This window comes from Melospiza melodia, chromosome 21 (assembly GCF_035770615.1).
Source record: "Melospiza melodia melodia isolate bMelMel2 chromosome 21, bMelMel2.pri, whole genome shotgun sequence".
NCBI classification, from domain to species: domain Eukaryota; kingdom Metazoa; phylum Chordata; class Aves; order Passeriformes; family Passerellidae; genus Melospiza; species Melospiza melodia.
The window spans coordinates 12,296,265-12,315,201 of NC_086214.1; the positions used below are offsets into that span (position 1 = coordinate 12,296,265).

Below are 18,937 nucleotides of genomic sequence, written 5' to 3' on the forward strand. Positions count from 1 at the left end.
GCTCGGCGGCGGCTGCTGCCGAGGCGGTTTGGTTTCCACCTTCCTTTTCTTATCTCTCTTTTATTTTTTTTTTTCTTTTTAAATTATTTTTTTCCTTCCCCCTCCCCTTGCACAGATGAGGGTTTGGCGATGAGGGTTGGGCCCTTCTCGCCCCTCACCGAAGCAGGGGCCGCCCCGTCCATCAGGTGTGTCGGTACCAGCTCCTCACCGTGCCCCTGGAGCGGGGGGCTGGGGGGTCCTGGGGGCTCCGCGGCCTCGCTGGGGCGGGGGGAGCCGCTCCCAGCCCCCCCAGCCCGGGGGCGGGCGAGCCCCGCGCTCCGGCTGCTCCCTCCGGGCTCTGGGGCGGCGGCTCCGTCCCTCCGCTCGCTGCCAGCCCTCGCTCTCCGCAATAAATATTTATACTGTGCTGTACAGAACGCCAGTGCTTCTCCGCCCCGCCGGGAGGGCTCGCTGCCCGCCCCGCCGCTCACTTCGGGGACTCCCTGCCCGGGGACAGCTCCCGCTGGCTCTCCAGCCCGCTCACCAGTCTCTGGATGTTCTGCAGTTCATTGAGCGACTCCTTCAGGGAGCCCTTGGGGGAGGCGGCGGCGCGCTGGGCGCCCCCCTTGTGCAGGGGCGGCTCGGGCAGCGGGCTGGGCTCCCGGCTGCCGCCCTTGGAGCCCTCGGCGCTGAGGCTGGCGGGCAGGCCGGTGGTCAGCAGGTTGGTGCTGGGCGGGATGCCCACCGGCAGCTGGTAGGGGCTGAAGCGCAGGCGGGGCCGGCTGCTGCCCAGGAAGGGGTTGCGGGACAGCGGCCCCGCCGCGGCCGCAGCGCTGGTGGCCGGCATGGCCGAGGCGGCGGCTGCGGCCGCTGCCATGTAGGTGTAGGGGTAGGGGAAGAGTCCGCCGAAGGTGGGCATCGGGATTCCCTGAGGAGAGAGAGAGAGAGAGAAAGAGCTGTCAGAGCTGTGCTGCTGCTCTGCTGCATCCCACCTTCCCCCAAAAAAAGCCAAGGCAAAGATGGAACAGCCCAGTGTCACCCTAAAACCAGAGTGTGGGGGTATCAGCCCGTTCCACGCAAAGAGAGGGGGTACAGCCCCTGGCACCCCATCCCGAGCCAGACTGGTGCCACCGAGCACAAACCTCTGCCTGAGATCTGCCCCATCCCCTCCCCGCACGCTGCCTGAGCAGCATCACAGCCCCTTAACCACATTAAAACACATTGTTAAGCAGGATGGATAAATTAGGGGAGTTCAAAGACATCTTCATGTGTTCCACCAGAGGAGATGGGAAGGCAGCACCAGGGCAGGCGCTGTGGGAGCCCTTCAGAGCTGACAGGAAGACAGGGAGCTGCTGGATGGGGACAGCCAGGTCAGGCAGGGCCACAGCTCCTGACTCTGCCCTTGACTATGGAGGAGCCATAGCAGCTGCAAAAAATCGAGATTCCTTCTCAAATCAACCTCAAAGCCGCCTTCAAAATGTCCTCCACATTCTGCCTGTGCCAAATCTGGTAACATCTCAGAAGTGTGTCACCCCCAGAAGTGTGTCACCCCTTGTCCCTGTGGGCTGCAGAGGGCCTGGGGGAGGCTGGGGGCACCAGCAGCTCCTTCCCCACAATGGGGCCACGCTGGATGTCCCCACACTGGGGGTGACACTGGCCGGGCCTGACCTGCACCCCCAAAGTGCTGCGCTCACTCAAGGGGTGAACACAAAGAGGAGATTCCAGAGCCCAGCCGGACAGCAGGGACAGGGATGGGGACACAGGGCTTACCTGAGAGGCCAACATGTGCTGGGAGAGGTGGAAAGGGAAGGGGGTGGCCGTCCCTGCCGCGCCCGGGGCGGACGAGAGGGCTCCGTTCTCCAGGCTGCCCCCGCCGGTCACCGAGGCCAGCAAATGTCCCATGCCCATGGCCGAGAAGGCGCCGGGCGCCATGGCAAACTGTCCCGGGTGGATGAAGAGGGGCTGCCCGGCGCCCAGCGGGCTGAAGAACTGCTGCCCGTGGAGGCCAGAGAGCGCCAGGCTCTGCAGGTGCCCGGTGCTCAGGTGCGGGGGGCTGTCCGTGTGCACCATCAGCGGCGCGAACGCCTCCTTGCCCAGCCCGCCGCCCTCCGCGTCCTTCTTGCCCGGCTCCGTCTCTTTCCTCCTTCCCTCCACCTTGTCCTTCTCCAGGCCCCGTGCGCCGAACAGGCCCTCGCCAGGAGCCTCCCGGGGGGATGCCCCGTCCTTGGCTTTCTCCGGGCTGTGCCTCTCCTTGCTCCGCTCCTCCGGGCACCGGGGGCTGCCCCGGGGCGTCGCGTCCTCGGCGCTGGGGCTGGCTGCTGCCACCGGCCGCTCCTCGGGCACCTTCTCCGCCTCCGTGTCGCTGTCAGCCCCTGGCTTCTCCTCTGCAAGGGGATGGAGGGGCACAGGTCAGAGCAGAAGCGCCAGGGGAGGTGACAAAGGGGTCACTCACAAGAGTCCTGGTGTCAGGAGGAGGTGGGACAGCGAAGCCGCGATCGTTATTTATGGGAGAGACTCATTTTGGGGGTCCTCGTGCTATGGTCACTCTGGAGGATGGGGATTAACAACACCAAGTCCTGTGGCTGTGCCAGGCAGGAAAACCTGTTTGATGGAGAAGCAGAAGCTGTCCCAGCATCGCTCTCCTCAGCTGCACAGCCCGAGCGGGCTGCGGAGAGCGGGCACTGGGCAGCGCGGGAGGAAATGCTCCTGCGTGTATTTAATTACATGGAGCTGATTGCCAGCGCACCGTGGATTTATTCCAAATGCGCAGGTTGAGACAGGTTAAAGAGGCAGTTTTAAGGCTGGGAGTATGGTACAGACTTCTCTAAAAAGGGCTTTAATTTAAAAAATCTCATTGAGCTCTCAGAGGAGGCAGGGGATGCGAGGCGAGGGGAGCTGAGCCCCTGCCTGAACGGCTCCACTAAACGAGAAAAGCCTTTTGCTGCGGGTGAGGTGAAGCTCTGCAGGCTGGGGCAAATATTCAGGGAAGCCTTTGAAAGTGGAGAGGGGTGTAATAAACCCTCCCTGCAGCTCGGGTGGGGGGTTGCAGTTTTGATGAAGGTTTGCAGGGAATGGAGTTGGTGGAAAGTTTAAAGAGCAGATTGATAGTGCTGCGAGACAAAACCCAGCATCAGCAACTGCAGCGTGGGAGATGCTGGTTGATTTTCATTTACCAGCCTGAAGCCCTGGAGTTACAACATTTTTTTTTTCCTCTTTCAAATGTACTAATTCTTTTTCTTTTCCCTTTTTTCTCTCTTTTTTAGGGGAGGGTGAGATTCCCATGGAAGGAAGGAAGGGCGTGCCAGGCTAATGTGGTGAGCACACAGGGTGCTTTGCCATTTCTTCTTGTATAATTTAAATACAAGAAGTATTATATCCACATCAGGTGTACAGAGGATCAATATATATATTGATATATATTGATCAATCAAATATATATTCCAAAGAAAATACATAAAGAGAAAAACGTGGCAACTCGCGAATGCCATTTGCGTTTCCTCCGATTTTATCTTTTTGAACCCCGAGCTCCGCTGTGCGCATCCCCATCTTTATTTTCCCCAATGTTTTGCCTCGCTGCCCACAGGAAATCAGCACGAGCAGGAGGTTTGGGGACATTCGGGGACATTTGGGGACCGCATCCTGCCTTACCTCTGCCGCTGCCCTTGAGGCGCAGGGGGCTGGGCAGGGCGCCCACGGGCGAGTGCAGGGCATCGCGCACGGCCGAGGGCTCGCACGACGAGGCGTCCGACTCTCCGCCGTCGCGGTCGGGCTTGCAGGGCTCCTCGTACATCCGCAGGGACGGCAGCGAGAGCTGCTTCCTGCGGGACAAGGCAGCGTCGGGCCCGGCCGTGCCCCGCAAGCGCGGAGCCGGGGGCACGGGCGCGCCCCTTACCTCTTCTCCCGCCGGCCATTGCCCGTGTCCCGAAAGCCCTTGGCGAAGGGGTTGTTATCGATTTTCAGCTGCGTGATCTGCGGGGGAGAAGGAGAGAAGGGGCGATGTGAAGCCCCGGCCGTCGGGGAGCGCGGGGGGCGCGGCGCAGGCTGCGGAGCCCGCGTTAACACACCGCACGCTTTATTAAAAACGATGCTGAGGTTTGGCCTTGAATTATTAATAGCGTCTTAATGATAGGAAGTTATTTTTCACGGCCCCCCGGAGGGAAGATGGCGACCGAGCCGCTCGGCGCTGGTTAAAAGCTATTCTTATCCCTGCCTGCCACGGGCTGCCGGGGCCGGCGACACCGGGGCGCTCAATAATGCATGGCCCTGCGACACGGCCCCAGGAGGGCTCTGCAAAGGGCCCGGCTGCCCGGCCCCGCCGCGACCCCCGGCCCGAGCATCCCCCGGCCCCAGCATCCCCCGCCCGACGGGGCCCACGGCCGGCCCCAGCCGAGCAGACAAAGTGCTCTTTAATCGATTGTGACTCTTCGCCATAAACTTTACGAGGGAAACAAGCCCACCAGGACCCTCAGCCAGAGCTGTCAATTAGCATCAGCAGCCAGGGCTGGAGGTGGGGGTCAGCTTTTGGGTTAAGACACGCACACAACGCTTGGAAGGGGACGGCAGAGGCTCCCTGCTCCCCATGGTGCTCTGCCTGCTCACGGAGTGACACTCGCTAAATCATGAAAGCGACTAAAATTAGCTTATCTGCCTCTTTTTTTTGGCTCCTCCAGAGCCCTGGGCACCTCCTTGGTGAGGCTGCCCAGGCCTGGTGCTGCTCTTCAGAGCCTGGGCCTGCAGCAGAGGCCCCCAGGGCCCAGAAAGGCGCAACAAACTCCATGAGGGAATTCTCGATAGCAATAACAAAAATACTGACAACAGCATTAATGCTAACACTAAAACCAGCCATAGTAACACAAGCAGTATGAGGGTGCATCCTCCTCTGAGGGCTTGGAGTTTAACCTTTTTAGTGTTTCTGCTTTTTGCCCTGAAATATCCTCGCCAACACGCAGAGACAGAAAAATACCCTGATAGAGGGTAAGGGATGGGAACGGGGAGAGGGGCAGGGATGGGGACAGGGATGGGACAGGGCAGGGACAGGGCAGGGACAGGGCCAGGGGTGCCCGGCCGTACCTTGTCGTTCTGGTAGGCAGTGACGGCGATGAAGTCGGTCTCGGGGAACACGTAGGTGCGGAAGGTGCTGTAGGGCAGCTTGAGGATGTCGTTGGCCCGGACGATGTGGAACCTGGGCTGGTACTTGTGCATGGAGTTCAGGATGGTCTGGGATGGGCGAGAGAGAGCACAGCCCGCGGCTGCCGTCAGCCTCCAGCTCCCTCCCTAAAAAGCCCCTTTTCTCCCGAAAACAGCCCCAAAAACACTCAAATTCACCATGCCGGCCGATGCCAGAGAAGGAGATTTCTTTTTTTTTTTTTTGCTGATGCCATTGCAGGATCTGTCCCCAAAGAAGGAGGTCAGGGAACGCAGGCAGAGCAGCATCTTTGCGGGTGTTAAGCACGGCAATAAAGCAGCAAAAGGGATCTCCGAGTTTTATTACAACCCTGCAAACGCGAGGCGACTTTTCGACACGTTTCTCACCGCTTTTCATATTTCCGTCCTTAAAAATAAATTACTATCCCTCGCCACCACAAAAAAAAAAAAAAAAAAAAAAAATGTTGAAAGGCTCTGGGTGAGTGTCGGGGGCGGCAGGAGCCGGTGCCAGCCCCAGGCAGCGCCTGCGACCTGAAAGGAGCGTTTCACCACGAGCCATGGCAAATTTATGTCTCGGAGCAACGCTGCAGAAGGAACAGACTTTTTTTTTTTCTTTTCCAGCCAGGTGTCTGAAAGCCTCGCCAATACTCCAAGCCGTTCTCTACTCTTTCGTTTTATTTTTTATTTTTTTTTTTTTTTTGGTTTGGTTTGTTGGTTTTTTTTTAGTAAAACCCGAATTCCCCGTGATTTGGCTGAGGATTTTTGGAAGCGGCTGAACACCCCAAGCCGCTCCGACCCCTGGCCCCTCGTTGCCTGCTTTCCTGCACGATAGCTTTTAAATAATTCCCCAACCTGCTGTGGTCGGGCTGAAATGCAGAATTCGCTGCCCAGAATTCGGAGAGGGACGGCGAAAGCTTGAGTAATTATTGTCAAATAACGTCAGCCAAATGGCTAAATAATTATCACTTCATTTCGGTTTAGAAGGTAATAAAAAAAAATCCCCTCCTTTTTTTTAACCCAAGCAATAATCACCTGCTGATGAACTGTCGGATCGCTGTTATATTGATATAATCTAGATGGGATTTATCATAAAAATGGTGCAAAAAGTCTCATTCAGGCGTGCAAATCTGCATTCCTTTAAAAAAAATAATCATCCCTCTCTGACCAGATGGGCACTGGCTAAACCCTCATCTCGCAGATTTAACAGTCCGGATTTTGGACAACGACAGACACCAGAAATCTTTAATTGAAGGAGGCGAACCGTTAAAAGCGCTGAATCAAACTAGTTTTTCACCAGTACAAAAAAAAGAAGATGTTTTTTAAACTCCTTCTCTATCGATTTACCTTTCTGGCTATAAATAACCTCGCAATGTATTATTTAACAAAGACGCTGTTTCCTGCCTTAGGAGAAAAAAATAAAAGTGAGAGAGAAAAAAATGAAAAAAAAATTTGAGAGAGTGGAAAAATAGAGAAGAAAAAAATAAAAGGAGAGAGGGGAAAGAAAGTTCTGCGGGAGACGCGGGGCTGCTCGGAGCGGGGTCCCGCAGCCCCCGGGGTTTTACCGTAAATTACCGCACCGGCAGCGCTGCACGATGAACTTTATCGCCCCGAATGCTCGCTCGGAGGAAGGAGAGCCGGCTGGGGCGCTGGCATTTCCCCCTGCGAGCATTCCCGCAGGATCGCGCTCTGACCCTGCGGCCGCGGGTCTCTGCAAATGGCCAGCGCTCCCTCACTCCCTCACTGCCCGCCGCCTTTCCTTTCGCTCTCCCTCTCTCCTTTTCCTTTCTCTGTTTGTTTTGGTTGGTGGCTTTTTTGGCTTAATTCCTTCGTTTTGTTTTTACCTCCTTTAGGTGATGCAGACAGCATCAACAGGGACACAAACAGGGGCTTTCTGTGGCAGATGGTGCCAACGATTCCGGCGCTTCTCCCGCCTGCGGGCACCCAGCGCAGGTGCGGCCGGCCCGGGCAGCGACAGCCCCGGCCCGGGGGGCAGCGACAGCCCCGGGCCGGCCCCCGCCCCGTCGGGGCTGCAGTCCCTGCACACCCACCTCCCCAAATTCCTCTCCCAAAGAGCCTCCAAGGCTGGCAAGAAGCAGCAGGACAGGCCGGGGATGCGGGAGCCAAGGGGAGCCTGAGGCTGCCCGCAGCTCAACCCTTATTTTTCCCCCGGAGAACCGGAGCTGCCCCTCGGAGCCGGGCAGGACCAGGGGCTGCGGGACAGCCGGGGCACCGCAAGGCCCGGCCAGGCCCCGCCGCGCAGCCCGACACGGCTGGAGGAGGCTCTAAAGCCTCACGGTTTCTCCAGGGATATCACGGGCAGAGCCCGCTCCTGCCCAGGGTCCCTGCCCGGGGCGCTCGGCTCTGCCCCGCAGCCGCACTTACAAAGCCGTGCTTATCCGAGATGTTGTTGGTGAGCTTGAGCTTGTGAAAGGCAACAGGTTTGGCCATCCACTGCTCCCCCGTGGCCGGGCTGTCGGGGTGGATGTACATGCGCTTGGGCATCTCCGGGTCGGCCTTGCCAGCCACCATCCAGCGGGAGTTGTGGAATTTGTACCGGCAGTCGTCGGCCGCCACTATATCCATCAGCAAAATGTACTTGGCCTTCTTGTCCAGGCCGCTGACCCGCACCTTGAACGGGGGGAACATCCTCCTGCGGAGAGACCCAGAGCGGTACCGGGCTGCCCCCGCCCGCCGCCGGCCCCGGCCGTGCTCCCAAACCTCCATCTTTCAGCTCAGGATCCCCAGCCTTCCTCCCGTCCCACCTCTTCTCATCCCGCTGTGCTGCCCACACCGTGGCAGAAAGCAGGGGAAGAGCTCAAAAATCCCATTTCGGGAAATAAGGGGAGAAAATATATTCTTGTTTTCCTCTGTTTCTCTGCCCTTCGCCAGGCCGCTCGCTCGGCACCTCGGGCTGCCTGCCCCGGGCCCGGGGCCACGGGCAGGGCCGGGCACGACCCCGGACGTGGGGAAAGTTTGGCAGGAGGGAAGGAAGCGGCGGGAAGCGGCGAAAACAACGGGAGCGGGGGGTTCCGAGCGCTCAATTAACGCGCACGAATTTAATTTGGGATCGCGCTCGGAAAAGCAGCAATGGGAGGCGGAGGGGAGCGGTGACGGGAAAGCTCGGAGGAGCCGGGGGGGAAACACCTCCGAAAAACTGCAGGGATCGAAACTCCCCGCGTTAATTCACGGCAGGGATGGGGAGCGGGATGGAGCGAGGGGCGAGGGCGCTGCGCGGCCGCGCAGGTGCGGGGCGGGCTGGGGGGGCTGCGCGGGGCCGGCTCTCACCTCCCGGACTTGGTGATCACCATCTCGGTGCCCAGCTTGTGGAACTGGTCCCAAAGCTCTTTGGCTTCCAGCGTTACTTTGGGGTCGTCCTCGACCTCCTCCTCGGGTTCCAGGCTTTTGAGCGAGCGCAGATGGGCGGCTTGGTGGTGGTGTCCCAGGGCCGAGACGTGCAGCCCGGCCTCGGCCGCCCCGGCCAGCCCCGGGTCCGGCATGGGCTTCGCCAACGCCGCCGGAGGCAGAGCCAGAGCCGGGAAAAAGGACGGCTGGGCGGCTGCGAGGAAAGCGGACATGGGGAAGTCAGCCGGCCGGGGTGCGTGGAAGGGGTGGTAAGCCATGGCAGTCCCTGGGAAGGCTGGATCTCTCATCGGTGCATCCACAAATCCAGGAGAAAAAGAGGGATTCCCTTTACAAAAATGCTGTGTGCGTGTGTATTTGTTGGGTTTTATTTTTTTCCCCTCTCCTGCCCAGCCAACTCGCTCGAGTCTCTGGAAGAGGAAGGAAAATCAACAACACACACACACTCTCCAAAAAAAAAAAAAAAAAGAAAAAAGAAAGCATAAAAAAAAGAGGCGAAAATCAGCCGAACTAGATTCGGGATTTAAAAAAAGAAAAAAATATAAAAAGAAAGAAAAAAATAAGAAGGAAAAAAAAAAAAAAAGGAAAAGCGAGGCAGTTCCCGGCTCCTGGGACTCCCGGTCTGCGGAGGGGAGACAGTAGGTCCTTATTTTTTGTTGTTGTTGTTGCAGCGAGGGAGAGCGAGCGAGGGAGCAAGCCCTCCCAGGAAAGTCCTTCCCGACACTAAAATAGAAACAAAAGCCGGGCCGGGCTGCGCGGGGCTGCGCGGGCGCGGCGGAGCAGGGGCGGCCGCGCTGCCCTCACACCCCCGCGGGCCCGGGCTGCGCCCCGGCGGGGCCGCGCCGGCTCCGCGCTCCGCGCTCGGCGCTGCGGCTCGGGCTGCTCATGGCCAAGGGAGCCGAGTGCGAGCGGTGAGATCTTGTCCTGATCTCTGTAAAACTGTGACTATCTCACATGTCCTTCCTGCTCTGATCCGCCCGCTAATGAGCCAAGCCCCCTTGATTGCTGATTTTACGCGTTTCAGACCAATTGTGGATCTGCATAGGCGGGGTTTTGACAGCTCCGGCCAAGCTCCGGGCGCGGGGGGGCGGGGGGCGCGGAGGGAGGGAGGAAGGGAAGAAGGGAAAAAAAAAAAGAAAGGGAGAAAAAAAAAAAAAAAAAAGAAGAAGGTGTCGGAAGCATCGGCAGTAAGAAAACATGTCAACAGAATAAAATATTAACCAATGACAGAGAAAAGTGCTCGAAATCCCACCCCCGGCTCCTTTCCGCATACCGGGTCAGCCCCGGCTGCGCCGCCGGTGCGGGGCCAGCGCGGAGCCGCCTCGGCGGAGCGGGGAGCGGAGCCTCGGGGGCGGGGGGCGCGGCTGAGGCCCCCGCCGGTCTGCGCGGGGGCGGCGGGCCGGGAACGGGGGGGAGAGGCCGGGGGAGCCCGGCGGCGGCCGCCTTGCGACAGATCCTGGAGAGCGGATCGCGGTGGGGCGCGCCCTGCCCGCCGCTCCAGCCGCGCAGAGCCCGCGCAGAGCCCGCGCAGAGCCCGCGCAGAGCCCGCAGAGCCGACGGGGCGGCCGCCGGAAACGCGGCCCGGCGAGAGCTGCGGGCGAGGCCCCGAGCCCCGAGCTCCAGGCGGGTGAGTCGCTCCCAGGGGTCGCCCCCCACCCTGCCCGCAGCCGCCCCGACCCGGAGCGGGGGGTCCCGCCCGCAGCCCCGCGCCCGCGGAGGAGGCGCAGAGCCCCGGACCCCGCCGTCGGGGCGCGCCGGGTGCGCGGCGGTGCCCGGCCGGAGGGGCTGTTTACCCGGGCGGGGGGAGGCAGATAAGAGGAGGGGGGACACTCCGGGGCTGTTTGCCGAGGGATTAGGGCCGGTCCCGCCGCGCCGGGGCCCGGGGGGGCGGCGGGCGCGGTGGGTGTCCCCTCGGAGAGGCCGGTTTGGAGATCTGCGCTGATTAACTGAGGGCCGCGGTGGCTGAAGAGGGCCCTGGCGCCAGGCGGCTGAGCCCTCACAATAAAGACCCGTCTCTTGTCACTTCATATTTACCCCCAAATCTTCAAAAAGCGCCCTGCCATCCTTCCAAGGCTCCTGCCCCCGCCGCCTGCGCTGCGACCAGGCGGGACGGGGGGGTGGCGGCTGGCCCCCTGCTCTTCCCCCCGGCCTGTCCCCCCTCGTTCCCGGGCCCCGCCGCTCCGCGGGTGCGCAGCGAGGCGCGGCCGCCGCCGCTCGGAGCCCTCGGGGTTCTGTGGCGCGATGCGGGGACCCCCGGGTGTCCCCTTCCCATCCCGAGTGCTCCTCTCTGTTCCCCCGCCCCGGTTCATCCTGCAGGCAGCGCCCCCCGCCCGCAGAGCCCCATTCCCATCTCCATCCCCATCGCGGGCATCCCGGGGCCGATCTCCACCTGCCCCGGCCCCGCGGCAGGTTCACCTCTGCCCGCGCCGCGCCCCGGGGGGGTCCCGCTGACCATTGAACGGGCAACGGGGACTGAAATTTAAACCCAATTTGGACTTTGCTTCCTCGCCTCCGTGGAAAACTGCTGACGGCAGCTTTGGCAAAAGTGGGGCTTGCTTGAATTTTTTTTTCCCAATTTCCCCCCCACCCACGACAAGGAAAAAGCGGAGCCTTTCCTTGCCTCGGGGCGATCTCCCCACGCCAGAACGGTTCTCCCGCGGACTCCTCGCCCTCTGCTCCGCGGGAGGACCCGGGGCCGGCCCTTCATGGCCTGGAGCGGCCGCGTTTCCGCGGGGAAAGGTCGCCTGTCCTCGGGCCACGGTCCCGCACACCGCTGTAACGCCGCAGAATAAAACCGATCCAGAGCAGCCTCGGCTCCCGATCTTCCCTGGCGACGGCCGCCGGTGGGGCTGCGGGATGGGGGCGAACGGGGACCGGGGAACAACGGGGGCCGGGGAACCAACGGGGGCCGGGGAACAACGGGGACCGGGGAACAACGGGGACCGGGGAACAACGGGGACCGGGGAACCGACTGCGCTGCCACCCACGCGGGCCCGGACACCACCCAGGAGCCCGCGCCCATGGACGGGCCGTGCCCGCATCGCCCGTCGGTGACCGGGCACCGGGCAGGGACAGAGGAGGCACCGGGCAGGGACAGAGGAGGCACCGGCCTCGGTTCCCGTCCCGAGGGCAGCCGTGCAGTGTCCCCGCTCTGTCCCCTGTCAGGGAAGGTGTTCCAGCCTGCCCCAGGTCAATGCAGCGCTCGGGGCCGCCGTGCCTGGCTCCTGGGAGCCGTCCCGGTCCCCAATCCCCTCGCCGGGGGTATGGAGACCGGGCTTGTCCCGTCCCGGGATCCGTCCCGGGGATCTGTCCCGGTCCAGCCCGGGTAAACCGTCCCGTGGGGCCGCCCCCGCCCCCCGGCCGCCCCACACCGCGGCCCCGCTCGCTCTTCCCCTTTCATCTCTGCCCATCTCCACTCATCATCCCTTTTCTATTTTTAGCCGGTAGACTTAGGCCTTGGCGCCAGGCCGTTTAAGACCTGTCAAAGTCCTTCATATTTCCCTCATGTCACATGGACCTTTCGCTCTCTTCCCCGCGCCATGCGAGGGCCGTAATTTGGATCTGTGAGCTGGTGAGCAAATGCAATTTGCTCTTCTCCATCGCTGTGTTGTCTCCGTGACCCCAGCCAGCAGGACGGCTGGTGTCCTGTCCGGGGCACTTACACAAATTGCGGGTGATTGATGAAAAATAACAATTCTCACAAGCAGCCGGGCCTCCGCCTTCCCCTCCTCCCGCTGCAGCGGCCCCGCGCCCCGGGGAGCGCTCCCCCCGACGGCTGCACCGGGCCAAAGGGGTTTTCTCGTGCCCAGGGCGACCCGTCGGGCCCCCCATGCCCTCAGCGATGCCACGGCAAGAGGAGACCCCCGGGCCCTTGGGAAGGGCGGCCCGGCCGCTCGCACCTTCCCAAACCGGGGTGGAAACATCGCGGAATGGGGGAAGGACGCGGTGCCACGGGGCTGGGCTCTGCTGTCCGTCCCCGGGAGCAGCCGGACAGACAGACGGACCTGGGGACGTCAGAAATTCCCTGAGTGAAGCCACAGGTGCGGCGTGGGGGAGCTCCCTCTGTTCCCAAGGGAAATCGGTCCCCCAAGCCCCGGGTGCGTCCCCCGGTCCGAGCCGGCCCTGCAGCCCCAGCCGGGCCGTGGGGAGGCGGGGAGGAGGCGAGAGCAGCCCCAGCAGCTTCGCAGCCCCTTTTCCCCGCTCCACCTAGGGGGGAAAAGAGCTCCACGTTTGACGGGACTGTCCTCGTTTGATCTCACCCACCTGCGCCCAGGACACCCCCGCTCCGCTCTCCTTCTCCGGGGCGCCGCATCTCCCCTCGCACCCCTGGGAATCCCCCAAAAAACCCCCCGGGAGATCCCGGGAAAACGACTCCGCTGCCCCGCCGTGCCCCGGTGCCCGCGGGAGGGGACGGGGAGGGGTCGATGGGCACCGGGGCCCGGCTGGTGCCCTTTAATCGACAGCTGCCCAGGGAGACGCTCGCTCCGACACCGGCCTCGGCACCGCCACCCCGCTTCTCCTCCCTGTGCGCTGCCCCAGGGTGCGCAGGGAACCCCGCGGAGCCCCCCCAGATCCCCCTGCCCTCAGATTGTTTAGATTTCCCTCCAGCTTTAAAGAAAATATTTCCAGTAATCCAGATTTCTGGAAAATAACAACATGCGGGGAGACGCAGACACAAACGCCGCTGAAGTTTATGCAGAGTTTGAACAATTTATAAACACATTTCCCAGCCTGTTTGGCGGGGCGGGCGGCGAGTGACCCCGGCCCGGCCGGGAGGAGACGCACGCATCCTCCATCCTCCCGTTACCCCGCGCCGCTTGGAGCTGTGAACCTGCACTTCATTGAATTTTAAATTATTTTATTATTTTTTGAGTTACGGAGCGCCGTCCCTGCGCGGGGGCGGAGTGACCCCTCCAGCCCAGCGCCCCCGGGGCTCTCCACGTCGGGGCGCGGCTCCGAGCCCGCACCGAGCCCGCTGCCTTAAAAGGAGACGGGAGCCCCGGTCCGGGCCGTGCAGAGCGAGGGGACCCGCCTGGAAGCGGGGCTGGCCCCGGGGATGGGGACGGGAACGGGGATGGGGATGGAGGGGCGCGGTGGGGGATCGCGCAAATCCCTCTGTTTAAAAAACTTCCATTCGAGAAAGTGTGTCACATCCCGGCGCGGGCGCCTAATCCCGGCCTAATGGCATTATCGCCGCCTCATCGCCGTCATGGGACGGGGCCGGGGCCGAGCACAGCACCCCCCGCCCGCCGCCACGCGTGACCGCGGCTCGGTGCTGCGGGGAAACGGAGCCGCGGAGCCCCCGCGCCGTCGGGGCGCTCCTTGCCGGGAGCCGGGCTCGGGATCGCTGCCCCTCGGGTCCCGCTGTCCCCTGGAGGGTTCAATCGGCTCCTATCGATAATCGGGGTCCCGCTGTCCCCTGGTCCCTTCAGGGGCTCTATCGGCTCCTATCGATAATCGGGTCCCGCTGTCCCCTCGGGGCTCTATCGGCCCCTATCGATAATCGGGGTCCCGCTGTCCCCTCGGGGCTCTATCGGCTCCTATCGATAATCGGGGTCCCGCTGTCCCCTCGGGGCTCTATCGGCCCCTATCGATAATCGGGGTCCCGCTGTCTGCCCGCGTTCCCCAGGCGGAGCCGGTCTCGGGAGGGACGAGCCGGGGCTCCTCTCTCCAATCCAGCAGCTCCACAAACGGCGTTGTTTGATACAATGATATTGTTGGGGTCCTCTCTCTGCTCCCTCTCTGCATTAACAGCGAGGATTTGGGGCCCGGAGTGGCCGGGACGAGGCTGCCCCACTCCCGCAGCCTGAGACCTCCTGGTGAACAGGGGAAAAGCGACAGAATCGGTTCTGGAGCAGAGAGAGAAAAAAATCACTGGGGGCTCCAAGCACGGTGCAACCTCCCCAGTCGGCCAAAAAATCCCGTTCTGAGAGGGGACCCTGCCTGTACAACAAAATCCTCGAGGACAGGGGACATCCCGGTTTCTCTCCCTTGTTAGTTTTAATTTTCAAGCTGTTCCTGGTGGGTGCAGTCCCCTCTGAAAGGGGGAAGGAGCAGGGCAGCCCCAGCCCTAGAGGGTCACTCAGCCCCCCTGGTCCCCAGAATCCCTTTTCTCCCTGTTTGGGGCCAGGAGTTTGGCAGAAGTTGGAGGATCAAAGAAAGGACGGGTGAGCCGGCCCTGCGTGGGCAGAGCTGACAGGGTCTCACATCTCGGCCTGTTTGCTTCAGACGGGATCTGGGAACTTGTCTGGAATCACATCTGAAGCAGGATCTGACGCCGCTGGTCCCACGTCACGTGAGTTGTGGTTTTGGTCTAGGTTCGACTTTTAGAATTGCAGAAAATCACTGTCTCGTGTTTATTGGAGAGAGCATTCACTGGCCAGAGAATAAAACCAGCCAGAATAAATCACGAGCTGGTCCTGGGCAGGAGCAACGCTTTTCATTGCTTCTGTCCCTGTCCTGGGTGTTTCACCATGGTAAATTTGATGCACACCAGCCCTGCGTGGAAGGGCCAACTCCCATAACCTTGATTTACATTTCCTCCAAAACCCAGAGCTCCTCCAAGCCAGAGAGGTGGAACATGCCCCTGCAGGCAGCCCAGGCTCTTCCCATCCTTCACTTCTTAAAACCAGTCTGAAAACTCAAACTGCGCTGGGGCAAGGCCTCACCTCAGCCCTGCATCCAGCCCCATTCCCGGGCACCTCTGCATTTAATTTAATTTTCTCATTGCCCAGATTTTTCCTCATTTCTCTGTAGGTGCTGGGCTCTTGCACTGACCATCCTGGGGCATTGGGGGATTTTGGCACGGGCAGATATGCTGAAACCCGCTTTCCCAGCCTCCTCGCCCTCAGGAGCTCGGCGGTGCAGGCAGATCGCTCTCCATGTGTTTTCCACGGATACCTCAACGGAGGCAGCCCCAAATCACAAGTGAATAACAGCCCGACTCCGGGCCGCCGGCACAAAGCCAGCAATTGCCCTTCCTGCAGGTCACCAAGCTCTTGACACACGGTCTTTGAGACCTGGCCATGGGGAGCGAGGCTGAAAAGGAAGCAGAGATAGTGGGGACAATGGCTGGCTATTAACCCTCGTCCCAGCTTTGTCTGGGGGCACTCGGGGTGGCGCTGGGGCCGATTCATCCCCGCAGACAGAACCGCGGGACGGTGCCGCTCCCCGGGCTCCGCGCAGGGCTGGAGCTGCCGCAGGTACGAGCAGCCCCCGTTTTGTGGCCAGCAGTATTCCCCGCTGTGTTTTCCCCTGCACGCTGAACACAAACCCTTCACTCGATCCGTTTGTCCTCTCCGGTTGCCATCTGTCTTGCATCCTTCAAATCTCACCTTAAACCAGCGCCTCTCGAGCAAATCCTCGCCGCCCGCCCCGGGGCCGCCTCGCCCGCTCCGGGCCCGGCGCTCCGAGCGCTCATTGAGGCGGAGGGGATTTGAGATTAAGGGCACAGATTGCTCTGCCCGGGCCGCAGCTCTGCCTGCCCGAGCCTCTGCTCCCTCCCCTTGGCCCCAGCGAGGTGCCAGCCCCATCCCTCGGCCCTTCAGGTGCTGGTGGGATGCAGGGATGCCCCCGAGCCGCCCCCCGGCTCCTCCTGCTTCCCCTGCAGGTGTGGGAACAGGAGAGGCGGCGCCGGGGGCTTCACACACGGGGCTGCTCTTTGGGTCTCGGGAGGTTTTGCTGTTAATGGCAGCCCCGTGAAAAGTCTCTGTTTCTGCCCGCGTGTCTGAAGAACAAGCAGGATTTCTTCGCATTTCATTCTTAAAGTTGTTTATTAAATCTTATCTATAAATTTTTTCTCCCTGCCCAGACGAGATCTGCTCAGCAGGGCAGCCAAAGGCGCTCTGACCGCCCCCGGGGCGGTGTTGTCTTTTTATACTACAAACTACATATAACATATTTACACTTAATTCCCAATACCTATCACCTTTATAACATATCTACAATTACTATCTAATACCTATCACCTATGTTAGTGCACTTCTATTCTAAACCAATCCCAAAGTGCCAACATCACTGCAGAAGATGGAGGTAGAGAAGAAGAAGAAGAAGGACTGGACATGCCCGAGTCTCTCCATCTTGTCCCAAAAACCCCCATTCTAAAAATCCCAAAATCTACCTTTTCACCAGGTCATAATTTTATTATTGTACTATTTAAACTTCTGGGACTTTCAGGTCCTCATACAAAGCTGGCAATTTTCTCCATGGGTCAAAATCAAATCCACAGGTGTTCTGGGCTGCGTGCCAGGGTCTCCGAGCCTGTCGGCAACTCTGGACACCCAGAGGGATGCGCTGAGTTCTGGCACCTGTACAGATGTGCAGGTGCTGTCTCACCTCACATATCCCACCCCATCCCACCCCATCCCATCCCATCCCATCCCACCCCATCCCATCCCATCCCATCCCATCCCATCCCATCCCATCCCATCCCATCCCATCCCATCCCATCCCATCCCACTCCATCCCATCCCTTTATCCAAAGGGCAAAGGGCTCACACATCCCTTGAAGGTTCAGACCAGCACATCTCCCCGTGCCTCCATTTTAGCTCCTGAATTATATTTAATTACCTCACATCCCCCTCCAGCCCTTGCTGTGGTGGGGATCACCTGCTCCCATCAAAATCTTGCTCTTCTTTAGGAAAACCCCTCCTTGCTGGGCTTCATGGGCACTGAGAGGAGCTCAGAATTCTGATCCAATCCTCTGGAACTGGTGAGATTCCTCCTGGAAAATCAACCCACGGCAAAGCTGATGGTGTGAGCCACAGCAGGGTGACACGTGGTGGTTTTTGGCTGGCAAGGACAGCCCTGATCCTGCCCAGCTCCACGGACACTGTGGATAACTGGAGCAGGAGTGTCACAGTCTGGCCAGTCACCCGGGCAGGACAATGGCATCACTGCCACATGACAGCTGGACTTTCCCCTTTCCACAGCAAAAAGAGCAAAATTCAGTGTACCTTGAGGTGGCTGCAGCAAAAAGAGCAAAATTCAAGGTACTTTGGGAGGTGGCAGCAGTGTGGGCACCCTGGCATGGGAGGAGAGGCTGTGGGACATTCCTGACTTTCCCACTGCGGCTCATGGAGTGGTGCAAGGTGGGATGGGGAGCATGGGCAGTGGCATCACCTTTTATTAATGTCCTGTAATAATATTGAAACTACTCACTGGGAAATAATTATGTCCCACAAAAGAAGCAGCAGCCTGTGGTTTGAGCCAAGACTGGTTAGCAATACTTGTTTTTATTAAAGAGACGTTTCATGTCTCGTTTACAGATTAGATTTTAACCTGACAACCTTTTAACATTGTATTAAATTAGAAATTAACTTTGTACGGCTGCTCACCGAATAATTGAGCCACTGATAGGCCGAGTGCTAGGGAATATTTCAGATAGCAAAGTTCCCAAGAAAATTCAGAGCCTCCTCCTTGATCCAGACCAGGGCTTTGCTATTAATTAGTATTTATGACCAGGTGGCAGGAATGCTCTCCAGGGAGCATCCCTGCGCTGTGCCCATCCCCAGGGACGTGATGGAGGGATGCTGCAAGCCCCTGACCCTGCTGCCAGGATTTCAGCACAATTTCTTGCAGCAGAAACTCCCAAGAAAGGCAAAAATTCAGCCTGGGAACTCCCTGACAGATGCTGTGCCCGGCTGGGCAGGGACAGGGACGGGGAACAGGTGACAGGGACAGGTGAGGGGCACAGCTGAACTTCCCTTCCCTTCCCTTCCCTTCCCTTCCCTTCCCTTCCCTTCCCTTCCCTTCCCTTCCCTTCCCTTCCCTTCCCTTCCCTTCCCTTCCCTTCCCTTCCCTTCCCTTCCCTTCCCTTCCCTTCCCTTCCCTTCCCTTCCCTTCCCTTCCCTTCCCTTCCCTTCCCCATTCTGCTCCCAGCAGCTCCTGCAGTGCCGGCAGACAAATCCTTGTCCCGGTGCCTTTTCCATCTGTGACACAGGCCAAGCAGTGGATCCAATTATTTTTTTTTCCTAGCACACAAGCCACTAATCATTTATTGCATTAAAAAAAAAAAAAAACAAAAAAAAACAAAACCAAAACTCGTCTCCTCAACTTTTGTTCCCGTTTTATCCAATTAAAACTCAAGGCAAAAAAAAGGAAAAAAAAAAAAGAAGTTTCGTTTTCTCCTTTTTGCAATCACAAAGACCCGATCTCAGCCCCATTGACTCGCTAATTGTAAGCACTCAAATGGTCGGGTTTAAAGTTACACTTAGCAGCTGTGAAACATTAGGGTGAAGTGATTACAACCTACTGGAGGATACCGAACATTTTTACAATATCTCAGGAGCACGAGGGAAAGACAACAGGAAATGGCGCAAACTTTCCTACCCTGCACAGCAACAGGCCAGAGCAGAGGAGCGAGAAAAGAGAAAATAAATGTAGAGACGTGGCGCAGACGTGGTTTGGATGCTCAGAAAGTCCCTGAGGAAGCCGTGGTGGGAGCACCATGGAT

At 59.7% G+C, this 18,937-nt stretch overlaps 1 protein-coding gene across 1 annotated transcript; it reads right to left on the bottom strand.

The window, feature by feature from the left end:
- Nucleotides 1-323: 323 nt before the first annotated feature.
- Nucleotides 324-9,255, bottom strand: TBX2 (T-box transcription factor 2). The gene is made up of 7 exons (XM_063173949.1): nt 8,410-9,255; nt 7,507-7,774; nt 5,050-5,196; nt 3,872-3,948; nt 3,628-3,797; nt 1,750-2,363; nt 324-907 (listed from the first exon to the last, which is right to left on the bottom strand). The coding sequence occupies exons 1-7, from the start codon at nt 8,772-8,774 to the stop codon at nt 467-469; spliced, it is 2,082 nt and encodes a 693-aa protein (XP_063030019.1). The 5' UTR covers nt 8,775-9,255; the 3' UTR covers nt 324-466.
- Nucleotides 9,256-18,937: the final 9,682 nt, after the last annotated feature.

Coding starts and splice junctions, on each gene's coding strand:
- TBX2 (XM_063173949.1), bottom strand. CDS start 8,774: ATGAGAGATCCAGCCTTCCCAGGGACTGCCATGGCTTACCACCCCTTC. Junction 2,364..3,627: donor CCTCAAGGGCAGCGGCAGAG/GTAAGGCAGGAT, acceptor ATCCCCTTGCAG/AGGAGAAGCCAGGGGCTGAC. Junction 908..1,749: donor AGCACATGTTGGCCTCTCAG/GTAAGCCCTGTG, acceptor CTCTCTCCTCAG/GGAATCCCGATGCCCACCTT.